Source organism: Panthera onca, chromosome C1 (genome assembly GCF_046562875.1).
Source record: "Panthera onca isolate mPanOnc1 chromosome C1, mPanOnc1 haplotype 2, whole genome shotgun sequence".
Lineage (NCBI taxonomy): Eukaryota > Metazoa > Chordata > Mammalia > Carnivora > Felidae > Panthera > Panthera onca.
In genome coordinates, this window is record NC_138346.1 from 219,563,479 (window position 1) to 219,586,630 (window position 23,152).

A 23,152-nucleotide genomic window follows, 5' to 3' on the forward strand; every position below is an offset into this window, starting at 1 on the left:
AGAAACACCGGGCCCCACCCCGCGTGGCAGGAGGCCACGCCGGGCTCCAGAAGGCCCTGCGCTTGGGAGCAGAGAAGGAAGCTGGCCAAGTGGTTTGTTTATGAATCAGGGGAAAAAAGAAGACAGAGCTCTAATGCATATCGTAAATTACTGTCGTCAAGGTCAAACAAATTAAAAGGGGGCAGCTATTATTAAGTTTATGAGGCAGCATCCTGACCACCGTGCCAAGCCAAACAACCCGCTCAAAGCCGTAAATTTCCCGGCGGAGACGTCCTCTGGGCCCATCCCCGAGCCCCCACCCGGGCCACTGCTTGTCAGTGGCTTCTCCCCAGCGCCGTGTCCCCTCCCTGCCCGAGGACGAGACGGAACGCTTGCGCTGAAAGCTGGGACCCAAGTCGGAAAGCGTGCCTGCGTGTGCGTTGAGCGGATGTGTGCATGCTCGTGTGCTTGTGCACGGGTGTGCGGCTGTGAGTGTGCGTGTGCACAAATGTGTGTATCTGAGCACATCTGCATCCTTGTCTGTGCACCTTTGTGTGAACGTGTAGAGATATTTGTGCATCCACACTTGTTTGTGTTGGTGTGCGTGCGTACCCGTGTGCGTGTGCCAGAGCACGCATGTGCTTCCGTGTGCAGCTACATGCGTGGAAATGTGTGTGCTGGCACATGTTCGCACACGAGTGCGCCCGGGCATTAGGGCACCTGTGCACGTGTGTGTGGGCGTTAACGTGCACGCCTGTTCTGCACGTGCAAATGTCTGTTTCTGTGCACACATTTGTGCACACGGTTGGCATGTGTTGTGCATGTTAAGAGTGCATGTGCACATACGTACATGTGAGTGCACACGTGTGTGAATGGTTGTGCGTGCAGTTGTGCGTGTGCTATGTGGCTGTATTTCTGCGTGTGGCTTCGTGTGTGTTTGTGTGAACGTGTGTGGGTAAACAGGTATATGTGTGCAAGAGTGAGCCTCTGTGTGTGCCTGTGACCGTGTGTTGGAGTGTGGACATGTGTGCCTGTGCTTCTGTGTGTGTGTGTGTGTGTGCAAGCTTGTGCAGAGCTCAGCCTTAATAAGCTGACCCAAATGGCCTGCCCCCGAGGAAGTCAAGGAGGCAGGGAGGTGGGGGCACAGGCACGCCCCCTCCCACGTCAGAGAGACCACCGGAAACATCTCAGAGTGCTAAGGACAGGGAGGGGGTGCTCTGCAGCCCGGACAGGGGGGTCAGGAGAGAGGGCGGGCCACCTGTTCCCGACCAGAAGCTTCCCTGAGACTAACGTTGGAGGCACCGCTCCCGGTGTGTGCTCACAGCTGGCATCCCCACCGGTGGCACCTGGAGGCCCCCACTCCCCGACACCCAAGGGGCAGGCTCCGTGGGAGCTGCATCCGAGATGCTCCGGGGCCTTGGATGACCCCCTCAGGTGCACAAATGTGACTTCTGTCCACATCTTTGCGTGGAGGCAGACATCTGGGTGATGGGGGGGGGGCTGCTGAGAGGCGCCCTGTGGACAGGCCGGGCGGGCTCCAGTGCTGGTCGGACGCACCGTCCGGGCCTGCCGGCCTGCCCACCGACCAGAGCGAGCCGTCGAGAAAGTGTTCGTTTGGAGGAATTCAACACAGACGGGGACGAGCAGCTCTCGCTTGTCTGGGTCAGGGAGTCGAGTTACAGCACCCAGCCCTGCTCCGGGCGAGAGCCTGGCGGGGCCCCCGTGTGGGCCTCTGAGGCCGCGAAGGCTCTGCCCCAAACACCTCCCCGAAGGGCCGCAGACACACGGCGAACTGCGAAACGGACCAGGAGGAGGCAGGGCCAGCTGGTCCACACCAACCGCAGACCGGGGGCTGGAGGAGGCAGGGAGGGCGGCCGCCCCAGTGACCCTTCAGTGCGTCTGCAAACACAAAGACCAGGGCAGGCCCCGTTCCTGCGAGGGGCAGACCAAGGGGCGGGAGGATAGGGACGGCGGGGCCCGGGGCCGCCCGGAGCACCAAGTCAGAGAAGGTGCTGGCACAAAACCCATGCAGGCACTGGGAGGGCCCCCTGGGTGCCAGGGTGGAGTCCGGGGAGGGGGAGGGGCGCAGGGAGGGTGCACATCACCGCACAATCATCCCCGCGTGTCTCTAAAGCATCGCCTTTGCGGGAGAACCGGAGTGTCCGCGGGAAGGGCCGTGGACGGCGACGGGGACCCTGGAGGTCTGGCTCGTGCCGATCCACGCGCTGCCGGGGGGAGAATATTCTTATCCCCGATTTATAACTGGGAAACGGAGGTCGGGACAGACGGAATGGCCGGCCCAGTGCGCCCGGGGAGGAGGGGGCAGAGCCGTGTAACTGGAGCCTCGGCACCGGGCGGGGCCCTGGAGGCAGGGTGGCGGAGTCCCGCCGTGTGCGGCCCGGGGAGAGCACCGAACGGGCCGCGAGAGCTGGGCTCGCCCTGGCGTCTCCTGCAGGCCCGCCTCGACTTAACACATGTGGCTTTCCTCTACATCTGAGGACCGAGAGCCCCGTTTCACAACGGGGCCGGATGCACGGACCCCACAGAAACGGCCCCTGTGGGTTTGTTCTGACTTCCTGGGGCCCTCCCACCGCTCCTGGCGCCATGAGTAAGTTAGAAATGCCAGTCTGCAGTTTACTCTTTCTGGACCCAACTGGGAACAGTCCCAGAAGTTTGAAATTTGACAACAAATTCGAGAAGAAAGGCCGACCCCACCCGCCCATAGCATCAACCAACCCATTCTCTCAGTGTTGGCCTGGAATTTGGATTTAAAATGAAAATCCTGCCTGATTCTCTCTCTGACGGCGTTTGAGGACCTCCTAGAGGCCACGGAACTGACTGGAGATACGTGTCGCCCTCTTTCCCTGCCCCCTCATCCCTCCACGGACCCACGTTTGCCCTGGTTGAAGGACAGAGACGGACACCGGACATGTCTAAGCCTCAGTCCCCCGCGCCCCGTGCCGTGGCGTGGACAGGTGTCCCAGCATCTCCCACGCAGGTAAGGCGGGCATTGAGTGCACACGTCCGGGGCACGCTGCACGGGCCACAGAGGATGCACGCGGCCATGTGGGTCCCAGGGCCCGGCGCAAGTAACCCCACGTGAAAAAACACCAAAAGAATAGGTTATATTCTGCTTATATTGTGTTACGTTGTATTATATCATGTTGTTGTGTTATGTCATATTATACTGCACTTATACCATATCATATAATGTTACGTTACATTGTATCATTTTCCTCATACGCTTTATATACAAGTCACTGCATCCTTGCGACTTCTTTTGAAGGGGGAGCGGAGTTAACGATTTTAAGCCTTTCTCAAAAGAAAAGCACACTGGAATGGAAATGATTTTCCTTATTTTCTCCCAAGATCAAGAAGCTTTCCTGCAAGGGAAATCTTTCCCCTCCGCGCTGAAAGAATAAGAACAAAATAAAAAGTCGCCGCAGCTATTGAATGAACCTGAACGTGGCGTCCCTGTGCTCTGAGTCCCTTGCAGGGAGACCGAAACCGCGTTTCTTTCCAAAGCCGCGGCTTTCAAAGAGCATTTCCAGGCCGGGATCCACCAGACCGGCGCCCTCGGCCCCCAGTGGGCTGGCACACAGGGGCCCCCGTGTCTGCCGCGATACCTGAACGCTGTCCCCGCCAAAGGCCCCCCGCCCGCAACAGCAGCACGAACAATTGTGAGTCAACTCGGAATCTGGCGGACGCTCCGTGTGCTACCCAAACCACACCGGGCCCGGGCCATGGCAGCCCGTGCCGTGCGTGTCACATCCACACCCCGCCTGTCTGTGTGAAGTCCCGTCCGCAACTTCACAAGGCAGGAATGTGACAGAAAAATAAATCGGTGCCTAATGGCTTCAGAGAGCCGAGGGGGACACAATTATGCGGTATCTGCATGGCAATGGACCAGACCGGAGGCTCAAAAGCAGTGGAGAACCGACTCCAAATTCCTGCCGCGATAAGGGGCCTCTGCGTTTAGCTGGGGCCGGGAGAAAAGATTTTTATGATAATTATCTTAGCGAGGAACGATTCTGCATTTTCTTTCTGTGCGATTCTGAGTTTAGCTGGGGAGGGGGCGGCCGTTGGGGGGCTGGGGGATGACTGTGACAGCAGAGAGTATGAAAAGTCAGATATTTGATGCTAGACCATTATGTGTGGAAAGCAATCAGCCCACAAATGTTTGATGAATTATTAGGGAGATGTGGACCCGGCTTATTTTAAGATCGGGGGGCCCGGTGGGGGCGGGGGAAAGCAAACCAGGTTTTTAAAACCTTTTGGAAGAAAGAAGTTTCATTATACAAACGACATTCCCTGGCCGGGTGCTCCCCGAAGGGGAGTGGGTTTATCTTTCCGAGTTCTCGTGTGCTACCTGAGACCCATAGGTCTTTTCAACGATCATTTTAAGGAAAATGAGCCCATCCCCTCACTACCCAGACCTCAGACGTTAATTTTTCTTTTCTTGACGGCCTAATTAAAACCAAACTTGAGAGGCGCGCGCAGATAGGATCCGGCTCCGTGACGACTTGGGAGCGGCGGCTCAGGGACACGGGCCTCGGGGAGGAAGGACGCAGCCGCCGGGCCAGGTTCGGGGATCGAAAGGGTAAATTAAGGCAGAGATCTCCGAGTTTGCTCCCGGCCCCGGCCCATGCCACTCCCTCTCGTGGCATTATTAGAGGAACCTGTGGTAAGTGGTGTTAATCATTAAGCCTCTGTGCCTTTGGAGGGGAGGGAAGGAAAGACAGGAAGGGGAAAAGGCAGCCTCCCGCCTGCTCCGGCGTGAGCTGAGCGGAATCACCAGCCCCGGCTAGAAGGGGAGGTGGCTTCTCTGCTCCCTTGTGGGGTCTCAAAGGGAAGACGCCGCGAGCTCAGCGGCGGCACTCAGGGAGTTAACCACCGGCCCTCCGCTGCCAGTGCAGGGCTCCTCGTTCCTCGGAGGGACCCAAACGCTGTTCCAGAGTCCCCAGATGAACGGCATGTTGCTTCACAGTGGGGACGAAGGAGGAGAAGGCCGCGTTTCGGAAACGCCAGCCTGCTTGCGGCTGGAATTTTCGAACACCCTCTGAGATGTAGGTGTGTGTGTGTGTGTGTGTGTGTGTGTGTGTGTGTGTGTGTAAAGGAGGAAGGGTGGGAAGCGTGCCCGGGGGACGAGCACCGAGTGACGAGTCGGGAGCAAAGGACAGGAGGGTGGCTCTCCACACGGTTCCGGGGGCTCAGCTGCCGTCCAAGTGCCCCTGTGGCAACGCCCCAACCCGAAATGTCCCCTCTCACGACATCAGTTTCCCCTTAACTTTTCTCTCGGACTCTGCTATCGACGATAGACAGGGCACCGCTTTCAAAGACCTACACGCCGGCACTGCCCTCTCTGAAGTGACCCTGAAACGTCTCCCGCGGCACGGAGCTCTGCAGGGTGGAGGTTTCCAAGCCACAAAACCATGCTGCTAATAATACAGTTAAAAAAAAAAAACAACAAAAAGTCCCCCGGGACACTTCCACGACAAAGATATAATGCCACACGATACCCATCGGCTCCTATGGCCCGAAGTCCTGGTGGGAATTCGGCGTGTGGCTCATATAACCCACGGTGGGGAGAGTGCGACGCTTCAGCGGAGAGCTTGTTAGGAGGGGGCCGGTCCCGCCGGCCCGGGGTCTGAGCGGCGGGCCCCGGCATGTGGCAGGAGTGACGGGCGGCCTCAGGCGGGGTGGCTTACCATCCAGACCGGGGGGCACCGGGCCCAGGGAGTACGCGCCTTCCTTCACATGCACCAGCAGCTCTTCCCCAGGCTCGATGTCCTTGATGACTTTATAATAAATCTAGGCGGAAAGGCAGAGAGAAGGGGTGAGTGTTGCTGTCCCGGCTGCCGAGAGAGCCACGCTGCGCGCACACAGGCGACACCCGCGGGCCACTCGACCTGCCCACTAATTGCCGCTGAGAGTCTCCCTCCTGGAACTTTGCAGAATATGCTCACGAGGGCTAGAGCCCCTTGTAGTTTGTTCCGTCCCGTTGTTGGAGGTCGGTAAAGGGGACGGAGGACGCCGTGCCCAGGCGGGGCGGGTCCCAGCGGCAGGCATCAGGGAGGCTGGCGCTTCTCACGGGCAGCGGGGCCTGGCTTGGGTCTCAGGCTCCTTTTCTCAAAGGGTACGCGAGACGCCCTTTGCCGGTGGGGGCCTGGAGGGGGTCGAGGGCCAATCTGGACATTCTGAAAGTGGCCGTGAACTCCGACAGAGGCTCTGTGGGCCAGGACGGCAGGCCCTGAGTCTCCCGTGAGCGTGGGCACCGTCCATGGGGACGGTGGAGGGATACACGTGCCTGTGGCAAGCTTGGTGACCGGCACCCGGCAGCCCTGGGGACCCAGATGGGGGCACCCTGAGCGCGGGGAGGGGTGCGTGGGGCCTGGGGAGGGGCGGAGATCGAAGCCTGGAGCAGTGGGCTCAGGTCTAGGGGAGGAGAACGTGGGAAGTGTAGCCTCAGTACTCGGAGGGCCTCAGCCAGTGCCGCTGCATGTCCTGAGAAAGGGCCGTCTGCTCTGGGGAGCCCTAAGGCTCAGCAGGGCCATGGGGGCAGGGGCTGTTTGGGAGGGGACCCCGGAACCAGCTGCAAAGGCCGGGGTGACCGTGGGAGAGAACCGGGCTCTTCTGTGCCTGGGAGCCTCCCCACCCCTGGAGAGCAGCGACACGGGTCCTCTGCTGGCGGGGGGGGGGGATACCAACCCCTCACACGAGTGGGGCAGACACCAGGAAGCCTTGTATCTCGATCCCAGAAATGTCAGCCAGGCCACTGCCCACCACCCCAGCACTTGGGTATTTGGGTCTCTATCCAGGCGACAGTAACCCAGGTCCTTCCAGAAGCCTGAAGGCCTGGCTGCAGGACTGGCTGGGAGACCAGAGAAAGACTAGAAGATTCCATCTGCACCCAGGAAATTGAGGGCTGAGGCTCCTCCAGGCCCTTCCCTCCTGGAGCTGTTCTGGCCCCGCCCTCACGGAGGACCTGGGCCTTAGGTACCAGGCCAGGCTTTCCAGCATCGGGGGGGGGGTGGGGGGGGGTGGGGGGGTGGGGACACGGTTCGAGCTGGGCACACGGCCTGCACGAGCCCTGAGCCTCCCCCCTCACCCCCGGGCCCCAGGAAACATCTGGAAGCCTGAGCCATCCCTGTCACTTGTGGGACCCCTTTTCCCCTCCACAGGCCACATCCGTGCGGACTCCTTTACAAACCACCAGTCCTGACAACAGCAGGGACCCCCCCCCCCGCCCCAGGACACACAGAGCCCCATGGTGTCCCCGGGGCCTGCCCGGATTGATTCCCAGGGCACCGCACGGCAGAAACACACACGGCACGGGCGTGTCACACAGCCCAAAGTTCCTCCCCGCCCCCCACCCGCCCCCCACGCACCTTCATTTTATTTGGCAACTGCCGTCACACACGTTGCTGCCAAAACGGTAGGGGTTTCAAATGGGGAATGGACCTTAGCAACTGTCGTCACAAAGCCATTGTTATTAAGGTCCCGGTTTTGTATCACTTTCACTAAAAATTGCAGTGGCCAAATGGTTACTTGAAAAACAAATCAGAGGAGCCACTGGATGTCAAAGTGGGACCCAGCGTATGGGACACTCCAACAAAGCCAGGGGACCCTGAGTCGGCAGGCGGGTCTCACACGTGCATCTGGGCGGTGAGTGAGTAGGCCCACCAAGTGCACATAGCCCGGCGGCCAGCTACGTGCGCACAGGCTGGGGCCCGGCTGGGGCCAGAGGAGGGTCCTGGTGGCTTTCCTCAGGCCCCGTTAGAGGGCAATGTGGGCCCGCCCACCACATCCCTCCGCCGCCGCGTCCCTCCCCAAGGCTCCGCTCTGACCTGGCGTCCCGCTCAGCGCGGCTCCTGGGGCCGCATCCTGCCTCCGGCCGGGACTGCTGAACTCCTGCTCCAGCCGGGCTGGCAGGGGCTGGGCGCGGCCCGCCTCCCCTCTCCGCCTCCCCGTCCGACCCCCTCGGAGGGCCACCCGGCCTCCCGGGACCCCCCCCCCCCCACCCTCCTCACCCCCCTCTCTGAGTGCCACTGCCTCTCCTGGGACCCCCCACCCCGGTGGCTCCCAAGGCCACTGGACCTCCTGGAATCCCCTACCCGCGCTCCAAGGCCACCTAGGTCCCCGCCCCCACCCCCCTCCCAGCTCTGAGGGCTGCCCGGACCTCCTGGGACCCCTCTACAGCCCCCACGTGTGGTCCCAGGCCGCCTGCCTCCCCGGGGACTGATCCCCCCGCCAACACAGCCTTGGAGGAGCTGAGGGAGGGTCTGGTGCACTTGGCCACAGGGGGCAGCTTTGTGCACAGTGGGCGCCCCCTCCCCAACCCCGGACGGCACCTGGCAGGGGTGTGAGCGCAGCACAGGAGGGCGGCCAGCGGCCCGCAGCCATGGCCGCCTGGACTTTGAGCGGAAGACGGAATTAATTGCTATTAGTGCTAATCGCAGGGCCCTGGTTAGGGTGGGGGGGGGCAGGGGCGCCCCCAACCTGCCTCCACCCGGAAAGGGAGACAGGAGGTGAACAGAGCAAACTTTTCCAAACTCAGCCGATGCCATTGCCAAGGGCACGGAGGTGTGAGGGAGGCTCTGGAGTTTTTATGACCTGTTCCCACCGGCACAAAGGCCTTATCAGCCAGCCAGCCGCCTCCTGGTCGTTTGTCCTCAGGCTCTGCTGACTTCCCAGGACAAAGGCCGCGCAGGCTTCGGTGGGACTGAGGCCTGGGCGGCTCCTGGCCTCTGGGGGCGTTACAAATTGCGCATTTACGGTGCGGAGCCCGGCCCCTTCCGCAGGGGCCTGTAATACATGATTCTGTAGCCCCTTAAAAACTCCTGAAGTGGGCGGGCGACTCCCGTTCACCGTGTGCCCCTCGGCGGCTGGGCCGGCTTCAGACCGAGGGCCCCGCCTGCCATGTGGACGGGCTGAGCACTCGTTTTCACAGGAGGGAGAGAGGCCTGTTCCTCCAGGAAAAAGAAACCCTCCCCTGTGGTGCCTCGTCCACCGCGGGAAAAGGAAAAAGGTTTGTGTCTGTGACAGCAGCGAAAACCCGCGCCCTCAACAGCTGCAGCCCTGCACGGCTGAAACCCTGTCTCCGTGCTCTGGGCAAGGCCCAGCTGGAGTTTTCTCTCTGGTTTCAGGATCTGAGAGCTGGGGAAGTCACAACAGCTGGGTTCATGGGAGCCAATAAACGTCTGCTCACAAACGGCTTTCAAAATACCGAAGCCAGACAGACAGGTCTGAGGTTAGGTCCCTGTTTGAATGTCTCTGCTCTGTCCGCAGGGACGGTGGTGGCCCTGAGTGGGGGTCCTCTCCTCCCCCTCGTCCCTCTCCCAACACGGGAGCGGGCCCCTTGCAGGTAGATGGAGCTCGGGGACAAATACGCCCACGTTCCCAACACAAGGCGGAGAGGAGTGCCTGAGAACAGTCGGTTTCACACAGGCCGTGCTCATTCAGACCCTTCCGCGAAAACAAACGTCACTCCCTCCCCCCAACGTTCTTTAAGACAAAGAAATATTTCAGATTTAAAATAGATGTCACTTTTAGACAGCTTCTTGAGTTCCTCAAGTATCTTTTTTTAAATATCAAATCAACTCACGAGGGTGATACTGCTTTCGAACACGACGACTTAGGTTCTACGATTGTCATTCCTACTTAATCTGGGGGTTTTACGATTGAAATTACGAGAAGCTGCCCCCGCGTTGCACGGGGTGCTCGGCCACGGCCACGGCTCTGCCCGGCCCGGAGCAAACGGACGGCTCAGAAAGGTGAAAGTGGTCACGTGCACGGGACCGCTTCTCCCCCTCTGACAGTTTGAGGACCTTTCAAGGAGTGTCTGAGTTACGCGGGCAACATCGCTTTCAGTGTGCTTATCGCAAAAAGAAAGCCTCCCTGCATCCCGGATTTCGGCTTTGTGCGGGATCTGTGAAGGCCTCTGGGGGGCTCTGCGAGGGCTTTTCACAAAAGAGAAGCAGCAAGGGGGAGTGGAATGGCCGGTCCGCTTCTGGCCTGTCCCCACAGGGGACGCCGGTCCTTGGGCATTCTCCTCTCAGGGACCCCCGAAGAGGCAAGGCGGTTCCGGCGCGGACTCTGGAAACACCGCGGTGTGTCCTTCCTCCTTGAGGTCCCCAGGCTGTGGGAGTCTCTGCCTGGGAAGGGCTGTGGACACCAGAGCCCTGAGGCTGCCTGAGGGCTTGAGCACTTGGGAGTTTAAAAAACCACCCAGGCGGTGCTCCAAGCCGGAGCGGGGAGGGCTCCGGGAGCCGCGGGGGGCTGCGGAGGCCTGCCTGTGCGTTTTCAGAGCCGAGCGGGACCGCGGGGACAGCGGGTCTGGGTCGGGCCCCCACGGCAGGCTCGGGCTCCAGGGACAGGCAGACAATTCCTTCCTCCGCCGGGGAGAGGACACGGCCTGGCGTGCCTGGCGGTTGCCACGCTCCTGTCTTCCCACGCGGGGCTGAAGCAACTCGTGTCCGAGAATCTTTCCGGTCTTGCCGCTGTGCCGTCTCCTTCCCAGCGGCACAAACGTGGGAAAAAGTCCCGCACGTCTGTCTCTTCCTTCGTCGTACGGTTCGGGGCTGGAGAGCGTGTGTATCTACACACGCACATTACTGGGGAACGTGGTCCCCACCGTTCTTACGTGGCTCTCCTAATCCAGCACCCCATTCGGTCAAGAAGGAGAAGAGTGGAAATTCTGACAAGGGCTCCGGCCGGTGTTGTGCCGGCGTGGTCGAATTTAGGTCTTGTTCCTTCCCGAAGACAGGGTCAGCTTGCTCTGAAGAGGGCACCGCAGAACTCCACGGCTTTCGGACTCCCGATGAATTTGATATATATGTTAAGTCTTTTATAAACTGGCCAGGAAACGCTACAATGAATCCCCTGCCCTTCTCGTTTCAAAGGGGGAAATTGTATCTAATTGTTTGGGAGCTACCATTGAAACGGGCCAATCCATTTACAAGGTTTAATTTAGAAAATCCTGCGGGGTGGGAGCAGAGGCGGCGGGGGACCCGTGCTGGACGCCATCCTGCGGGTTCCAGCCCTGGCGGACGGCTCCACGCCCCGACCGGCCACCGCGGCGGGGTCCCGCATCGAGGGCAGGGAAGCGAAAGCAAAAGAGAAGCTGCCGGGCCGACGTGCGGCCGGCCCGGGAGCACCAGGTTTCCATTAAACACAAGCGCTGGCTCTCCTGGACGCGGGGCTGTGTGGTTATCGGCCGGCTGATCTGCTAACGAAATGCCTTTCTTTAACAAGCTTGTCTGCTTCCTCTTCGGGGAGACCCGGCCCCGGTGCCCGGGCTGAGCTGGCTGTGCCCCGGGAAACCTGCTGGTGCTGCTGGGTTTTCCCTGCCGCCAGGCCGGCCCTGGGGACGCACAGCATGGGCCCCGGGGGCTCTCCTCCATGCGCGGGGGCGATCGGAGCCCCCGAGTCGTGCTCCCCGACATCTGCGTGTGACCCCAGCACCGGCTCACGCCCTCCTTGGCCCCGCTGGCCACTGACGTCGGGCCCCAGCATCCTTGCCCCGGTGAGGTGGGTGGGGACGGGGAGACGGCGCGCTGTGAACAGGCCTCCGCCCCTCTCTGCTCCCTCCGGTGGGCGCGCTTACTTCCAAGCTCTTGATTTCGGGCTTAACGTTAAAACAAATCCAGGGACAGGCCCCGTCTGTCTCCCGCAGCGTTTCAGACCGACTCGTGTGCCCATAATTGCGGGAGAAAGAACCACCCAGGGGTGATCTGAGCGTCTCAGATTTTCCAGAAGGAAAAGCAGGGGCTGGCGGGCGGCAGGGGGAGGGGAGTGAAGGTCGCCCGGGGCCGGGGGAGGGTCATGCTACCCGGGGATCTCTGCTGCCCGTGGGCTCCCCTTTGCTTTCCGTTTATGCTAAGTGGGAAAGGTCAATCAGGGCCCTCCAGAGTCTACGGCTGTGATCCGACCACTTCCAAAAACCCAGAGACAGACCTGGAGCCCCCAGCCGTAGGCCGTGGCCACTTTGTCCGGAGCAGACCGGCCACCCCAGAGCCTGTGTTGGCCCAGGACCGTCTGTGAAAGCCGCTCGCCACTGTTTAGTGGATAGGGCTGAGTCCAGGAGGAAATCCATGGCCCGATGGTGGCCTCTCTTGCCCTGGGCTCCGCCGTCTGGAGCTGCAGAGAGGGGGACAGAGGTGGCCGTCAGAGCCACAGGGCGCCAAGAGGGGGCCTTGTGGCATGAACGAGAAGCTGGAGGCAGGGCTGTGCTCACGGCCATGGGAGCCGCAGTCCGTGGAAGAAACGCGTGGCTCCCTCGGAAGGACACGGTCTCCTGTTCGGAGCTGCCAGCTCGGTTCTTCAGGGAGCCGTGACTTCAGGGACTTTCTCTTCGTGCCCCCGAGACCCCCTCCTGCCCAGGGTTCTTCGTCCTCTCAAAACCAGGGCTGAGGTCATGTGACGGGCTTCTGAGCACCATCTGGCAAAACCCACACTGCCTTATGCCTCTTAGATTCTCAGTCTGGACGCTGTCCCCTCCACGTCCGTGCTGTCGAGGGCGGTGTGTGTGTGTGTGTGTGTGTGCGTGTGTGCGCGTGTGCAGCGGGGGCTGGGGTGTCCATAAGTGCCAGGAAATCCTGGTAGAAACTCTTGGGATTATGGACATCTGAGAAACCCCATTACTATCGTGTAATGTTTCCTTCTCAAAGAGAAGCCTGTCTTCAAAAATCTTTGTTTTATTATTACTATTTCAGGGACGTTCTTATTCCAGCTCCAACCCAGGTCAAGCCTGTTGCTCTGTAGCAACCGGTGTTTCCAGCCGTCGGGACCAGTCACCCCCCCTCAATGGGGTTAAGGGAAACAGCCGGAGTTCAAGACTCACTCCACCCCAGCCGAAAGTATCCCTGTTCCCTGGTGGAAGGAGATGGAAAGACTTTGCTGCAGAGCAGTCAGTCCCACGCGGACCCTTATGTGGAGCTGGCAGAAACGCTTCCCCGAAATGTTAATAAGAACACAAAGATGTCTGATGACACATCTGTGTGCTTTTCTAGAAGCTTGTCATGAAAAGGTACCTGCTTTGCTACTAAAGTTTGGCTCAAACGGTCCAGCAAACATGTTTCTTAAATGGAGACTCTGGATCCTGCCTCTCGCGAAGTGCCATCCGGGGCTCGGCCCCACGGTGTTCCTTCCGCTGCCCATCAGCTTCCGGACACGGGTCGGGCATACGCGCGGTCCGCACAGGAGGGGCGTGCCTGGATCTGACCGTCCGTCACTCAGATTTCACTTTCATTTGGAGGAAGGAAAAGTGGTTTGTTTTTTTTAAGTTCTCTTCTAATTTTTGAGGATTATTCTTTTTGGCTTCAATTTCTGCAATATTTTTTGCAATCAGAAAAAAAAAAAAAAAACCAACAACCCAAACCACCTTATTTTCAAAATGCTGGGTTCTGGCTATGAGCTGTAGCCGTCTCAGGAGCAGAGGTGGCTTCCAACTTCGCCGCGTCTGGTGGCAGCTCGTGTCCAGGGCTTAATCCAGGCCGAGCCTCAGGGCCGAGAAGGAGCCTGAGCGGATGAGGGGGGGCAGCTGACGGGGGTCCCAGGGACCTCCCTGGTGCGTGCTCTCTGTGTTTCCTAATGCAAAACCGTTTCTCTGAAGTCAAGAGCCTCGATCCACTTTTAATGGTTTGCACAGGCGACGGGAGAATGTCGTCTTTGTTATGTGGTCTCCGGAAACATTTTTGGAAGCAGAGGAATCCCTTTCGCAGATGAAATCTCCCGTGAACCCCAAGATATTCTCGGCAAGCGCACGCTGCTTCGATCGGCCGGGTTGGGCACCCCGAGGAGCCCAGCGGTGCTCCGGGAACGCAGCGGAGACGTGCCGAGGGGCCTGGCTCCGGGGTGGGGAGTCTTCAGGGGCCATTTGCGAACTTGTAGTTAAAGACACAGAATAGGACCTCCCAGCACTGGGGACACGTGGGGGCTGCATATGGCATCTTCTGTCCTGTTCGGCTCTCAGCCCGGATGGCCACCATGAACGATGAGAGCCAGCGGTGCCTGCGTTCCCAGGGTGGCGTGGAAATAGCACGGCGAGTGAGGCTCCAGCGTGCCGAGCGAGCGGGGTCCTTGGCCTCCCAGGGGGGCTGGCAGCAGGAGTGAGGCGTCCCGGCCCTGGGGCCAGGGGCTGAAGTCAGGGCCACCCGGCTCAGGAGAAAGATGGGTTGTCGGCCAGGGGAGCCAGTGGCCTCCGCAGGCTGGCCGGGACGCCGTAGGGGCTCCCAGGGCACCCCCGGAGGGCGGTGCCGACCCCCCAGAGAGCACTTCCGAGCAGAGCCGCAAGGACAGTCGTGCGTAACTGGGTTGCCAACAGAAGGCCCCGGGGAACAGCCACGGGGTGTCACGGAGCTCCCTGCCCCGCGGCAGGCCAGGGCCCGGCTGCCCCTTCGCCCCGGCACCCCCCGCCCCCACCATCTCTCTGGGCGCCGAGGCCCCAGGAGCCACTCCGAGGGCCGGTGTGCAAGCCCCAGACCCACCTGCTCGTTGATCTGGCACATGGTGAGGTTCTGGTCATTACAGGAGCAGGCCACCCGGATGTACTTGAGCCAGCTGCCGGACCCCGCCGGGGCAGCCTCCATGCAGAGCTTCTCCGTGCTCAGGTCTTCGGAGATCTGTCGGGGAGAGCGAGAACCGAGGAGGGTCAGAGACATCCTGTGTGCTGGTCTACACAGCCTGCAACTGCCCAATGAGGGACCAGCCGTCTGGGCCCAGTAGGAAGGCAGTCGGCGTCTGGACTTCAGCAGACCCCCTGGGCATTGGCGACGTCCTTGTCCCCCGCCTCCCCCCGGCTGCCCGTCCCAGGAGCCTCTGAGAGCCTGGCGGAGGGACGGGAGGACGGCCCTTCCTCTCACCGAGCAGACTGCAGCCCTGGTCTGGCAGTAAAGGGGCTGCACAGCCCGCCCCCCCCCACCCCCTGCAGAGCCGCCCCACACGTGAGAAAGCGGAGGCCACTGTGTCTAAGAACAGAGCCCTCTGCTAAGGGGAGCTGGGGCGCTGGGCTGGAGAAAAACATTCTTGAAGGTAAAGGTGTTGTCGGGGTGTGTGACCGCAGGGACTCGGCGTGAGTGTGCGTGTGCAGGCGTGTGTGCGTGCGTGCCCACACCGGCGTGCACATCCCCCTGAAAGTAAGAGAGCAAGAAAAGCATTCAGTTTTCTTAAAGGTGAAAAGTTTCCGTTCGACACCCGGGGCCCGCAGATGCCCGGCCTCTCCCGGCGCGCCCAGCGGCCAACGCGCGTGTGACCGGCGTCACTGACCCGGTCCCCGCCGCGGGTCTCTGCACAAGCCCCTGCCGGGCAGGGCTTGGAGCTTCTCCGGGTGTGTGCGTCCGAGAGGGTCATTTGCTAGAAGACCTGAATGCTGTCCCCCGCCGGGAGAGGGGTGCCCCTGCAGCAGAATCCCTCCCATCCTCACCCCTGCTCCGTCCGGTGTTTGCGTGGGGTTCTGAATCCAGAGCCACGGAAGCCAGCGGCATCTTGGACCAAATTCCCGGGGAGCGCAGCCCCAGGTCTTACAGCCTAGGAGGGAGGGGCTGAAGCCTCAAAGTAGGAAGGGGCGTCCAGTGGGCAGGGGACATGAGAACAGGGTGTCAGAAGGACCCAGTAAAGTCAGGACAGGGGGTAGCAGCCTGTCCCGGCAAAGACAGAGGAGGCTGATTCCAAGCATCATGGCCTCTGCTCCCCCGGAGGGCGTCCTGAGCGCCCATTCTGGACAATAAAGCCCGGGGAAGGGCAGCTCCTGGCCGAGGCCCGCAGAAGCTTCTGACCAGCAACTCTGGATGCTCTGTAGCAGCTCAGGTGCTCCCCAAATGTCCACAGACACTTTCTACACGGCCAAGGTCCCCGCCCGGCCTCTGATGGTGAGGAAACGGAGATCTCGGGAGGCAGGCGCGTTGCCGCGGGAGACGCGGAACCTGCCTCTGTCCTGTCTGCCCCCCTGCACGTGGGGGTGCCTGGAGCCCCTCCCGGAGCCACCAGCAGTGCCTCCCATAAATGACAAGTCTCGGAGCAGACAAGCTCAGGCCCAGCTTTGCTGACGTCTCTGGAGGCTGATCTGGAGGGGGCTCCGAATCCAGGGACCACGGTTCTGTGATTCTCTTTTTTTTTGGGGGGGGGGGGCTTTCACCAAATGGGCCTAATTCTGAGAGAGGGAAGAGAGGCCGGGGGGCCTGGGGAGGAGGGAGATGAGAGACGGAGGGGTGGGGCTGGAGGGCGGTGTGGCGCAGAGAAGCCGGACCTCGGGGTGCCAGGGGGCGCAGGGGCATGGCTGGCTCCAGGCCGGCATCGGGAGGCCACTTGGGGCTGGCCGGCAGGGATGGGAGCGCAGGCCCACGCGGGAGAGGCCCCCCTCCGGGCGCTAACGCCTCTTAGGGGCCCCCCTTGCGCCTCCTACCCCAACTGCAGGAAACCCGCAGAAAAGACCCACAAAGCAAAACCTGTGGTTAGCGGCACGTCAACTGAAGGGGCAGTCCTGCCACCTTCCTCTGTCACAGGAGGAAGAGGGGCCGAGCAGCCAAGACCCATGGACCCCACCCCAACCCCCTCCGGGGGCCCGGGCTCCCTGTGATGCCCCCCCCCCCCAGCCACTGTCTCTGTCCGACCCCACCCGTGGCACCGGCTGGGGATGGCGAAGAGGGCACAGGCTGCTGGGACCATCACAGCCCTTGCGGCCTCTGCCCCCACTGCCCATGCGGCCCCCGGGCTGACCTGTTGCCTCAAGGGTGTTGCTTCACCTTGACGGGCTTGGGTCTGTCTCCCCAAGTAGTGGCTAGAGGCACACTGATCCATCCGTCCAACTAACCAAGTAACCACTGTCCTAAGTGCTTAGAAGCCCTCTTCACCCAGTTTGCCCATATACGTGTGTGCGTGTGCATATGCATGCGTGTATGTGCACGTGCATGTGTGAGTGTGCTTATGTGTGCCTTGTATGTTGCAAGTGCATTTGCATGTGCACGTGCACGTGTATGCTTGTGCGTGTGCGTGCACACGTGTGAATGCGTGTGTGTGTGTGCGCGTGTGAGGCGCCACTCAGGTGGTTGCTGAGAAACCAGCAACATGTCTTGGGAAAAGACAAACCAGCCCCAGTGAGGGGGTGGCCCCGAGGGAGCCTACAGGACCGACCCCCAGAGGCCCCCGCTTCCCCCCTGCACGCACCCTCCCTGGGGGGCCTCGCTCATCTGTGTCCTTTTTTGCCACCGTCCTCCACGGCTGCACCCTCCCGTCCCCCCCGCCGCCTCCCGCCTCCCCGGCTGGGAACGATCGTCCTGGGATGTGGGTCCCAGAGGCAGAGCACATTCTCTGGGGGCTGGGACTCTGCACTGCGCCTTGCAGGCTCAGTCCTCGGGGCTCTTGGCCTGCCGCGAGGGGAGCTCCGTGCCACGCGGGGGTGGCTCCACACTGCCCCCCAGAGAGTGAGTCTGACCCTCCGGGTGCTCACAGGACTTGTCCTGGGGGCAGATGAGGGAAAGCGCAGGGCGCCTGGACCGCAGTGACTGTCCGTCGCCCTCCGGCACCTGTCGGTCCAACACTGCCACCTGAGCCCACGCCCGAGTCCCACGTGCACACCTGGAGCCAGCCGCCTGGTCTCCCCTCGGTCCCCCCACGGCGGCCTGGTCTCCCCTCGGTCCTGCTGCGGGCAGGGAACGCCTTCGGCGCGGACGCCCCAGCCTTCCCGTGAGCTTTCTGGGTCCTCGTGGAACCAACCTCTCTCTCTCCCTTAGGACAGCCGGGCAGGTGCTGGCACGTGGCCCGTGTTCTCCTGAGCCTTCCCCGTGCCAGGCAGCCCTCTCCGTCCTCTCAAGCACGTCTGGGCGTGGACACGGCTGGCTGCTTACCCGCACGGGATGCCAAGCCGTCCCTGTCCCTGTGGGGGAGGCTCCACGCTGGAGGGCCAGCAGCCCTCCTTCCTGGTGCCCCCTGGGAAGTGCCCCTTCCCTTCAGCCCAGAAAGCCTGTCCCCCCAACCCCTGACCATCTGGGTGGTCACAGGGTGGGCGTCACCTCCTGGCGGGTCCTGCGGGTCTGAGGGGACTCCTCCCTGAAGCTCTACCTCTGAGCAGCATCAGGTACCTCTTCCGCCAGAGAAGGTCCGAGTCCTGGTCTGGGGCCCGAACCTGCAATGCCCCTGTGGTGGGAGGGCCCAGGCCTGCGTCTGTCGTCGCGGCTGGGTGGTGGGGCCTCACCTGGGCCTCACCGGGGCCTGAGCCCCCGGCGCGGCGGGCAGGACACTGTAGGCCTGGCTCTGCTTTGGGGTGTGGATGGGCCCGTGCCCTCTGTGACCCCAGGCAGGGAGAAACGGGGTGCAGACACGTGTCTCCTCTGGCTTCCGCTCCTTTCCTCTCTCCGTCCTCCCCGCAGGGTCTCTGCAGTGGACGAGCTGGGCCTTTGGGAAGCCCACCCCGAGAGCCCCTGCGGGCTCAGGTCTCCGTCTGTGCTTGCGCGGCCCCGTACCGGTCACCGCAGGTGCTGGTGTTGCCGGGTTCGCCGCAAGAGGAGACAGAAGCCAGACGCAGGGCTCTGGAGCCAAGGCAGGGACCGGAGGGAGGGTCTCCGTGCCTGCTCAAAGGCCCACGGGGTCCTGGAGTCCAGAAAGCAGGCCCAGGAGGCCACAGGTCCCTGCCCTTGCCTCTCCTACAGTGAGACCTTCCAGCGCCCGGAAGGCCAGGTCGAGACCACCCCTCACCCGCCTTGGCTCCTGGAGCCCGAGACAGTTACAAGTGGATGTCGGAGGGCGAGAGCGGCAAGCGGCTGACCCCTGATTGTGCGCGATGCCTGAGGAGGGAAGGAGGGAGGGGGCCCAGCCCCCCGGCCTCTCCCCCCTGCGCCCCTCCGCCCCCGCCCCCTTGTAGGCAGCGGCCTGGGGGGCCTCGGGGCCGAGTCTCTAGATTTGCCATCCGGCTGCCTTGCCTGACCCCACTCCAAAGCCTTGCTCCGCGTTATTCGGGGCTGAGCTTCGGGGATCCCAGAGCCTCTCCCGGCAGCTGCCTCCTGTCCGTCCCCCCACTCGGCCTCACAGGCCCCCCCACCCCCGGTCCCCCTGCCAGCTCCCCTCGCTCATAAATCACCGCCATCAGAAATGCTGAGTTATGAAGCAAAGGGATGGAAAAATTCTTTTAACCTTGACAATTTTTTTTGCACATCATTTGAGGTTTCCTGCACTTCTAATCTGTGGGCTCTCTGCTGGGCTGGCTCCCTCACGTGCAACAGCCACGGACCCGGCCGGGCGTGCAGGGGGGACGCCGAGGCATCTGTCGTCAGCTCGCCTAATGGACTCGGGGCATGCAGGAAGGCGCGGGCACTGTGAGCCTGCCCCCCCCCCCCCCCCCCGTGGCCGTAAGGTAGCCCCGTCGAAGTCCAGGCATGGTGTCCACCCGTGACAGTGGTGGGGGGACCGGAGAGGGCCTCCTCCTACCCTGACCCCTTCTCTAAGGACCCCCAGAGCCGTGGGGGTCTCATTTCTGTCCAGAGGCACATGCGGGCACGTGCACACACGTGTGCACACACACACACACACACACACACACAGCGTGGTTACGATTTATGGGGTCCATGAGTAACTAAAACAGAAAGTCCATTCTTGTGACGGAAGGAGGTGGGGGAAAGGCATTCTGGAAACACCTCTGTCCGGGTGCAGAGGGAGCCTGGATGAGCTCATAAATCCCCTGTCCTGACTCTCATTCTGGGGCTCAGTGGTGATATGACCAAGCACTGACCAGCAATGTGGCTGACAGCATGGGGTCATAACACAAGCAGACAGGAGTCCTGGCAGGCAGGTCATGGGCCTGGGTCCCCACCTGCTCTGGCTGAGAGGGAGGTGGGGATGAGAGGGGGGAGCGAGGGAAGGGAGGGGTGGAGGGGGGTGGAGGGAGCAGGAGAGATGGGAGAGAGAGGGGAGGGAGGGGTGGAGGGAGCAGGGGAGATAGGGAAGAGGGGGAGGGAGGGAGCAGGGGAGATGGGGGAGAGGGGAAGGGAGGAGAGGTGGGGGGTGGAGAAGGAGGGAGGGAAGGGAGAGGTGGAGAGGGGGTGGAGGGAGCAGGGGAGAGGCGGGCAGAAGGGGGCTGCTTCCAGGAAAAACAGGTATCTCACGGAAGCCAGTTCTCCAGGGCAAGGGCCAGCATGACTCCCAAGCTCATGGTGAGAGAGGTGTTTTCTGGAAGCAGCTGGAGGGGGCTCCCCATGCGTGTCTTGGGAAGACAAGGGCCGAGGTCGTTGGTCTCAAGGATCCGAGAGAAGTGTCTCTAGCTCAGGGCTGCCCTGAGCTGCCTGCAGCAGAACCGGGGTCACTGGCCCTTGCTGTGACCTGAATGTGACCTCGCTCTGGGGGTCCCCCCACACTCTGCAGCCTGAGGGGCTGTTTGGGGGCTGGGCTTCCTCCCGAGCGCACGTCTTGTCCCCAGGCCATGGGCTGTAGCCCTGACCCGAGAGGAGCACACGGGCAGACTGGGGATTCGGACCAGCACTTGTAAGTGTCCAAGGGAATAACGGGACAGAAACCCCTCGAGTGGTCAGCAGTGGTGGAGGTGGCGGTGGCGTTGGGACATCTCCGCAGGCAGCCCGTGGACGGGCGAGGGGCCTTGCGGAGAGGCGAGCACCCCGTCACTGGGGGGATTCAAGGTGTAGGTGGCCGTCCTTCCAGGGTGCTCAGAGGGGGGCTGGACTCTGACCTGTATGTGCCTGTCCTGCCCTGAAATCGCATAATTCCTAACTCGACAACCCGGGGGTTGTCGGGTCGTCTTGACTCAGTCCCTCCTTTGGAGCTAGAAATCCTCTTTGCTGATTTCTGGCTGCGTGCGTGGAGGCCCTTGGCTCCCTGCACACGTGGTGTGCACTGTAAGGGACACTTGGTTTCTCTTGGAAGCTTGTTGCACACACCCAGCACGGAGCCCCGGGCCCACACCGGTTCTGAGAGCGCTCAAGTGTGTGCGTGCCGCGGGGACTCGTTTCTGGCTACTGATGGCTGCTTCTCCGGCTGGCCGCACCTGCTCCGCGGGCTCTCCAGACACGCGCTAGGCTGGGGGGCTCTGTCCAGCACAGGACCGTGAGGGCACCGGCCAGAAGCGGGGCTCTTTCCTGGGTCTTCTGGCTGGTGAGGAAGTCGTCCCCTGGCCAGTCAGGAATCTTCAGTGGGGGGCCCCAGGACCCCGATGGGGACAAATCAGTTCTGGCTGTGAGTAGGAGAGGGACGTCCAGCAAACAGGTGTGTGTCTCCCTTCAGGAGCCCTGCTGCCCACCTGTGCAGGAGGTGGGCTTTCTGGAGTTTCTCAGGGTGTCCCCAAAGAGAAAGCCCCTGGTCACTACAGAGAGAGCCCCGGGCCCAGCCTCGGCGCCCAGCAGGAGAGGGTCCTCGTCACAGACCCGCCAGCACCAGAACAGCGAGCTGAGCCAGGGGCTGATGAGCAGGAGTCCCGAGGACCCCCTCCGCTTGCCCCGCTCCATGGGGGTGCAGGCTGTTATGGCCACTCCCAGGGGGCGACTTTGCCCAGAGGCTCCATCTTCAGATGTCATTGCTGGGATGATAAGACTTTCACCTGTGATGTCGTTTGTACGTTGAATTTCTGTAGGGGGGGGGGGACCCCGTCTACAGATGCGTCCTCCCCAAAGGTGTCCTGCATTGAGGTCGAACGGAAGGTATTCCAGAAGGTGAACGCCCCGTGTATGACTGCCTGGTTGTGTTGGGAACGGGTGGAGAGGAGGTGGGAGGGGACATCGAGGCGGGCGCAATAGTGAGAAAGTCACCCAGCCCTTCCCGTGAGACAGCTGGGACCCCAGGGTCTGGTGTCGGAGCTCCCGAGGGACGTGCCCGGCGCTGACATGCAGGGGGGCCTGTGCGTCGCCTGGGGGCCACCTCGATCTGCGATGACGGCACACGTCATTCCCTCCTAGCCAACCCCAGAAGGACACCAGAGTGGGTCACACTCTCCCGAGGGTCCCAGGAGAAACAGCGGGGTGACTTATTGATATCAGTGCCTGGGGCGCTGGGGCCTGGGGCCTGCTCTGTCCGTTCCCTGTGGATAGTCAGGGGCACCACACCGGGACTGGCCTTCCGTCCCCGTGGGGACGCCTGGGTTGTCTGCCTGTGCCGAAGCCCCTGCCGCCCCCCTCTCTGCTGGACGGAGTGGGCTCCTCACGCCGATGGCCCACCCGCTCTCACCCCCAGGGCCGAGCCCCAGGCGTCTGCAGCCACAGGGCGGCTGGGCCCCACCACACCCATCCACCGACCCACTGCCGTGGCCTTATGGGAGAACTCATAAACATGGAGACGGGGTCTCAGCTGAACCCAGATTCAGGAAAGCAGGCCCCGTAGACCCGGGCCTCCCTTCCTTCCCACCTCTGTGGGGCCGGCTGGTGTGACAAGAGAGGCCGCTTGCCAGAGCCGGTCTTGCTGAGATTCCTGACCTCAAATAACCCAGGTATGATCTGGGTGCACACGCTCTGTCCCCGTGTGCACCCCCACCCTGACCCGGCATCGCCGCGGGGACACCGACACCTGTCTCGTGGGCGCCCAGGTGCAGAAGCATGGTCCCGCCAGGGCCCCCAGCAAACACCGGCGCGGAGGGTCCCAGCCCCACTCGGCCCCAGCTCCTTGGGTGGAAATTTCACAAGTGGTTCTGCTGCTGGGCCTGGAGGCTGACTGGGGGGCTGAGGCCCAGGGAAGGGCGGAGCCAAGAAGGGCCACCGAGGGTCGGACAGGTGAAGGCCAGGTCCTGGCCTGGCTTGCAAGGTCCCCTCCCCACCACCGCCCCACCGCCCAGCTTGCAAGTCCCACACCCTCCTGCCCCTGCCCCTCGGGCTGCTGTGGTTAGGATGCTAACAGCCCCAACGTCTTTTCAAACCCTAATTTGATTTGAAGCTGGGCCGGGAGCAGAAGCCTGTGAGCCGAAGGGCTGCCTGCACCGCAGGCTCAGCTGTGACATTCTGAAAGAGACACCTCTGTTTTGTTCTCGATCATAAAAAAGATTGGAAAAAAAGCCCAAACAACCAAAACCAAACGCCTGTGGCGGCGTCCTTGCCCAGGGTGGGTGGGAGCCCGGGGTCTGCTCACAGGAAGCGGTTCCACCGACAGGCTGATGCGAGGCCCCGGGAGGTGTCACATTTGTAACCCTTCTCTGGCCACATAGAGGGTGACAAACTGCAGAGCTTGTGAACAGGCACACCCCCCCCTTCCCCGG

General features: G+C 61.9%; 1 protein-coding gene across 7 annotated transcripts in view; it reads right to left on the minus strand.

Moving 5' to 3' along the window:
* Positions 1-23,152, minus strand: part of PRDM16 (PR/SET domain 16) — a 309,274-nt gene that overhangs the window by 31,443 nt on the left and 254,679 nt on the right. For 5 of the 7 annotated variants that reach the window (XM_081796466.1, XM_081796464.1, XM_081796465.1 and 2 more), the window contains exons 4-5: positions 14,466-14,600; positions 5,688-5,790 (exon numbers count right to left, since the gene is read on the minus strand). In XM_081796466.1, coding sequence (XP_081652592.1) covers positions 5,688-5,790; positions 14,466-14,600 — 238 coding nt within the window. Of the gene's footprint in view, positions 1-5,687; positions 5,791-14,465; positions 14,601-14,840; positions 15,142-15,400; positions 16,639-23,152 lie in introns of those variants that run through there. The other 2 variants (XM_081796469.1, XM_081796468.1) reach the window with 2 other exon arrangements.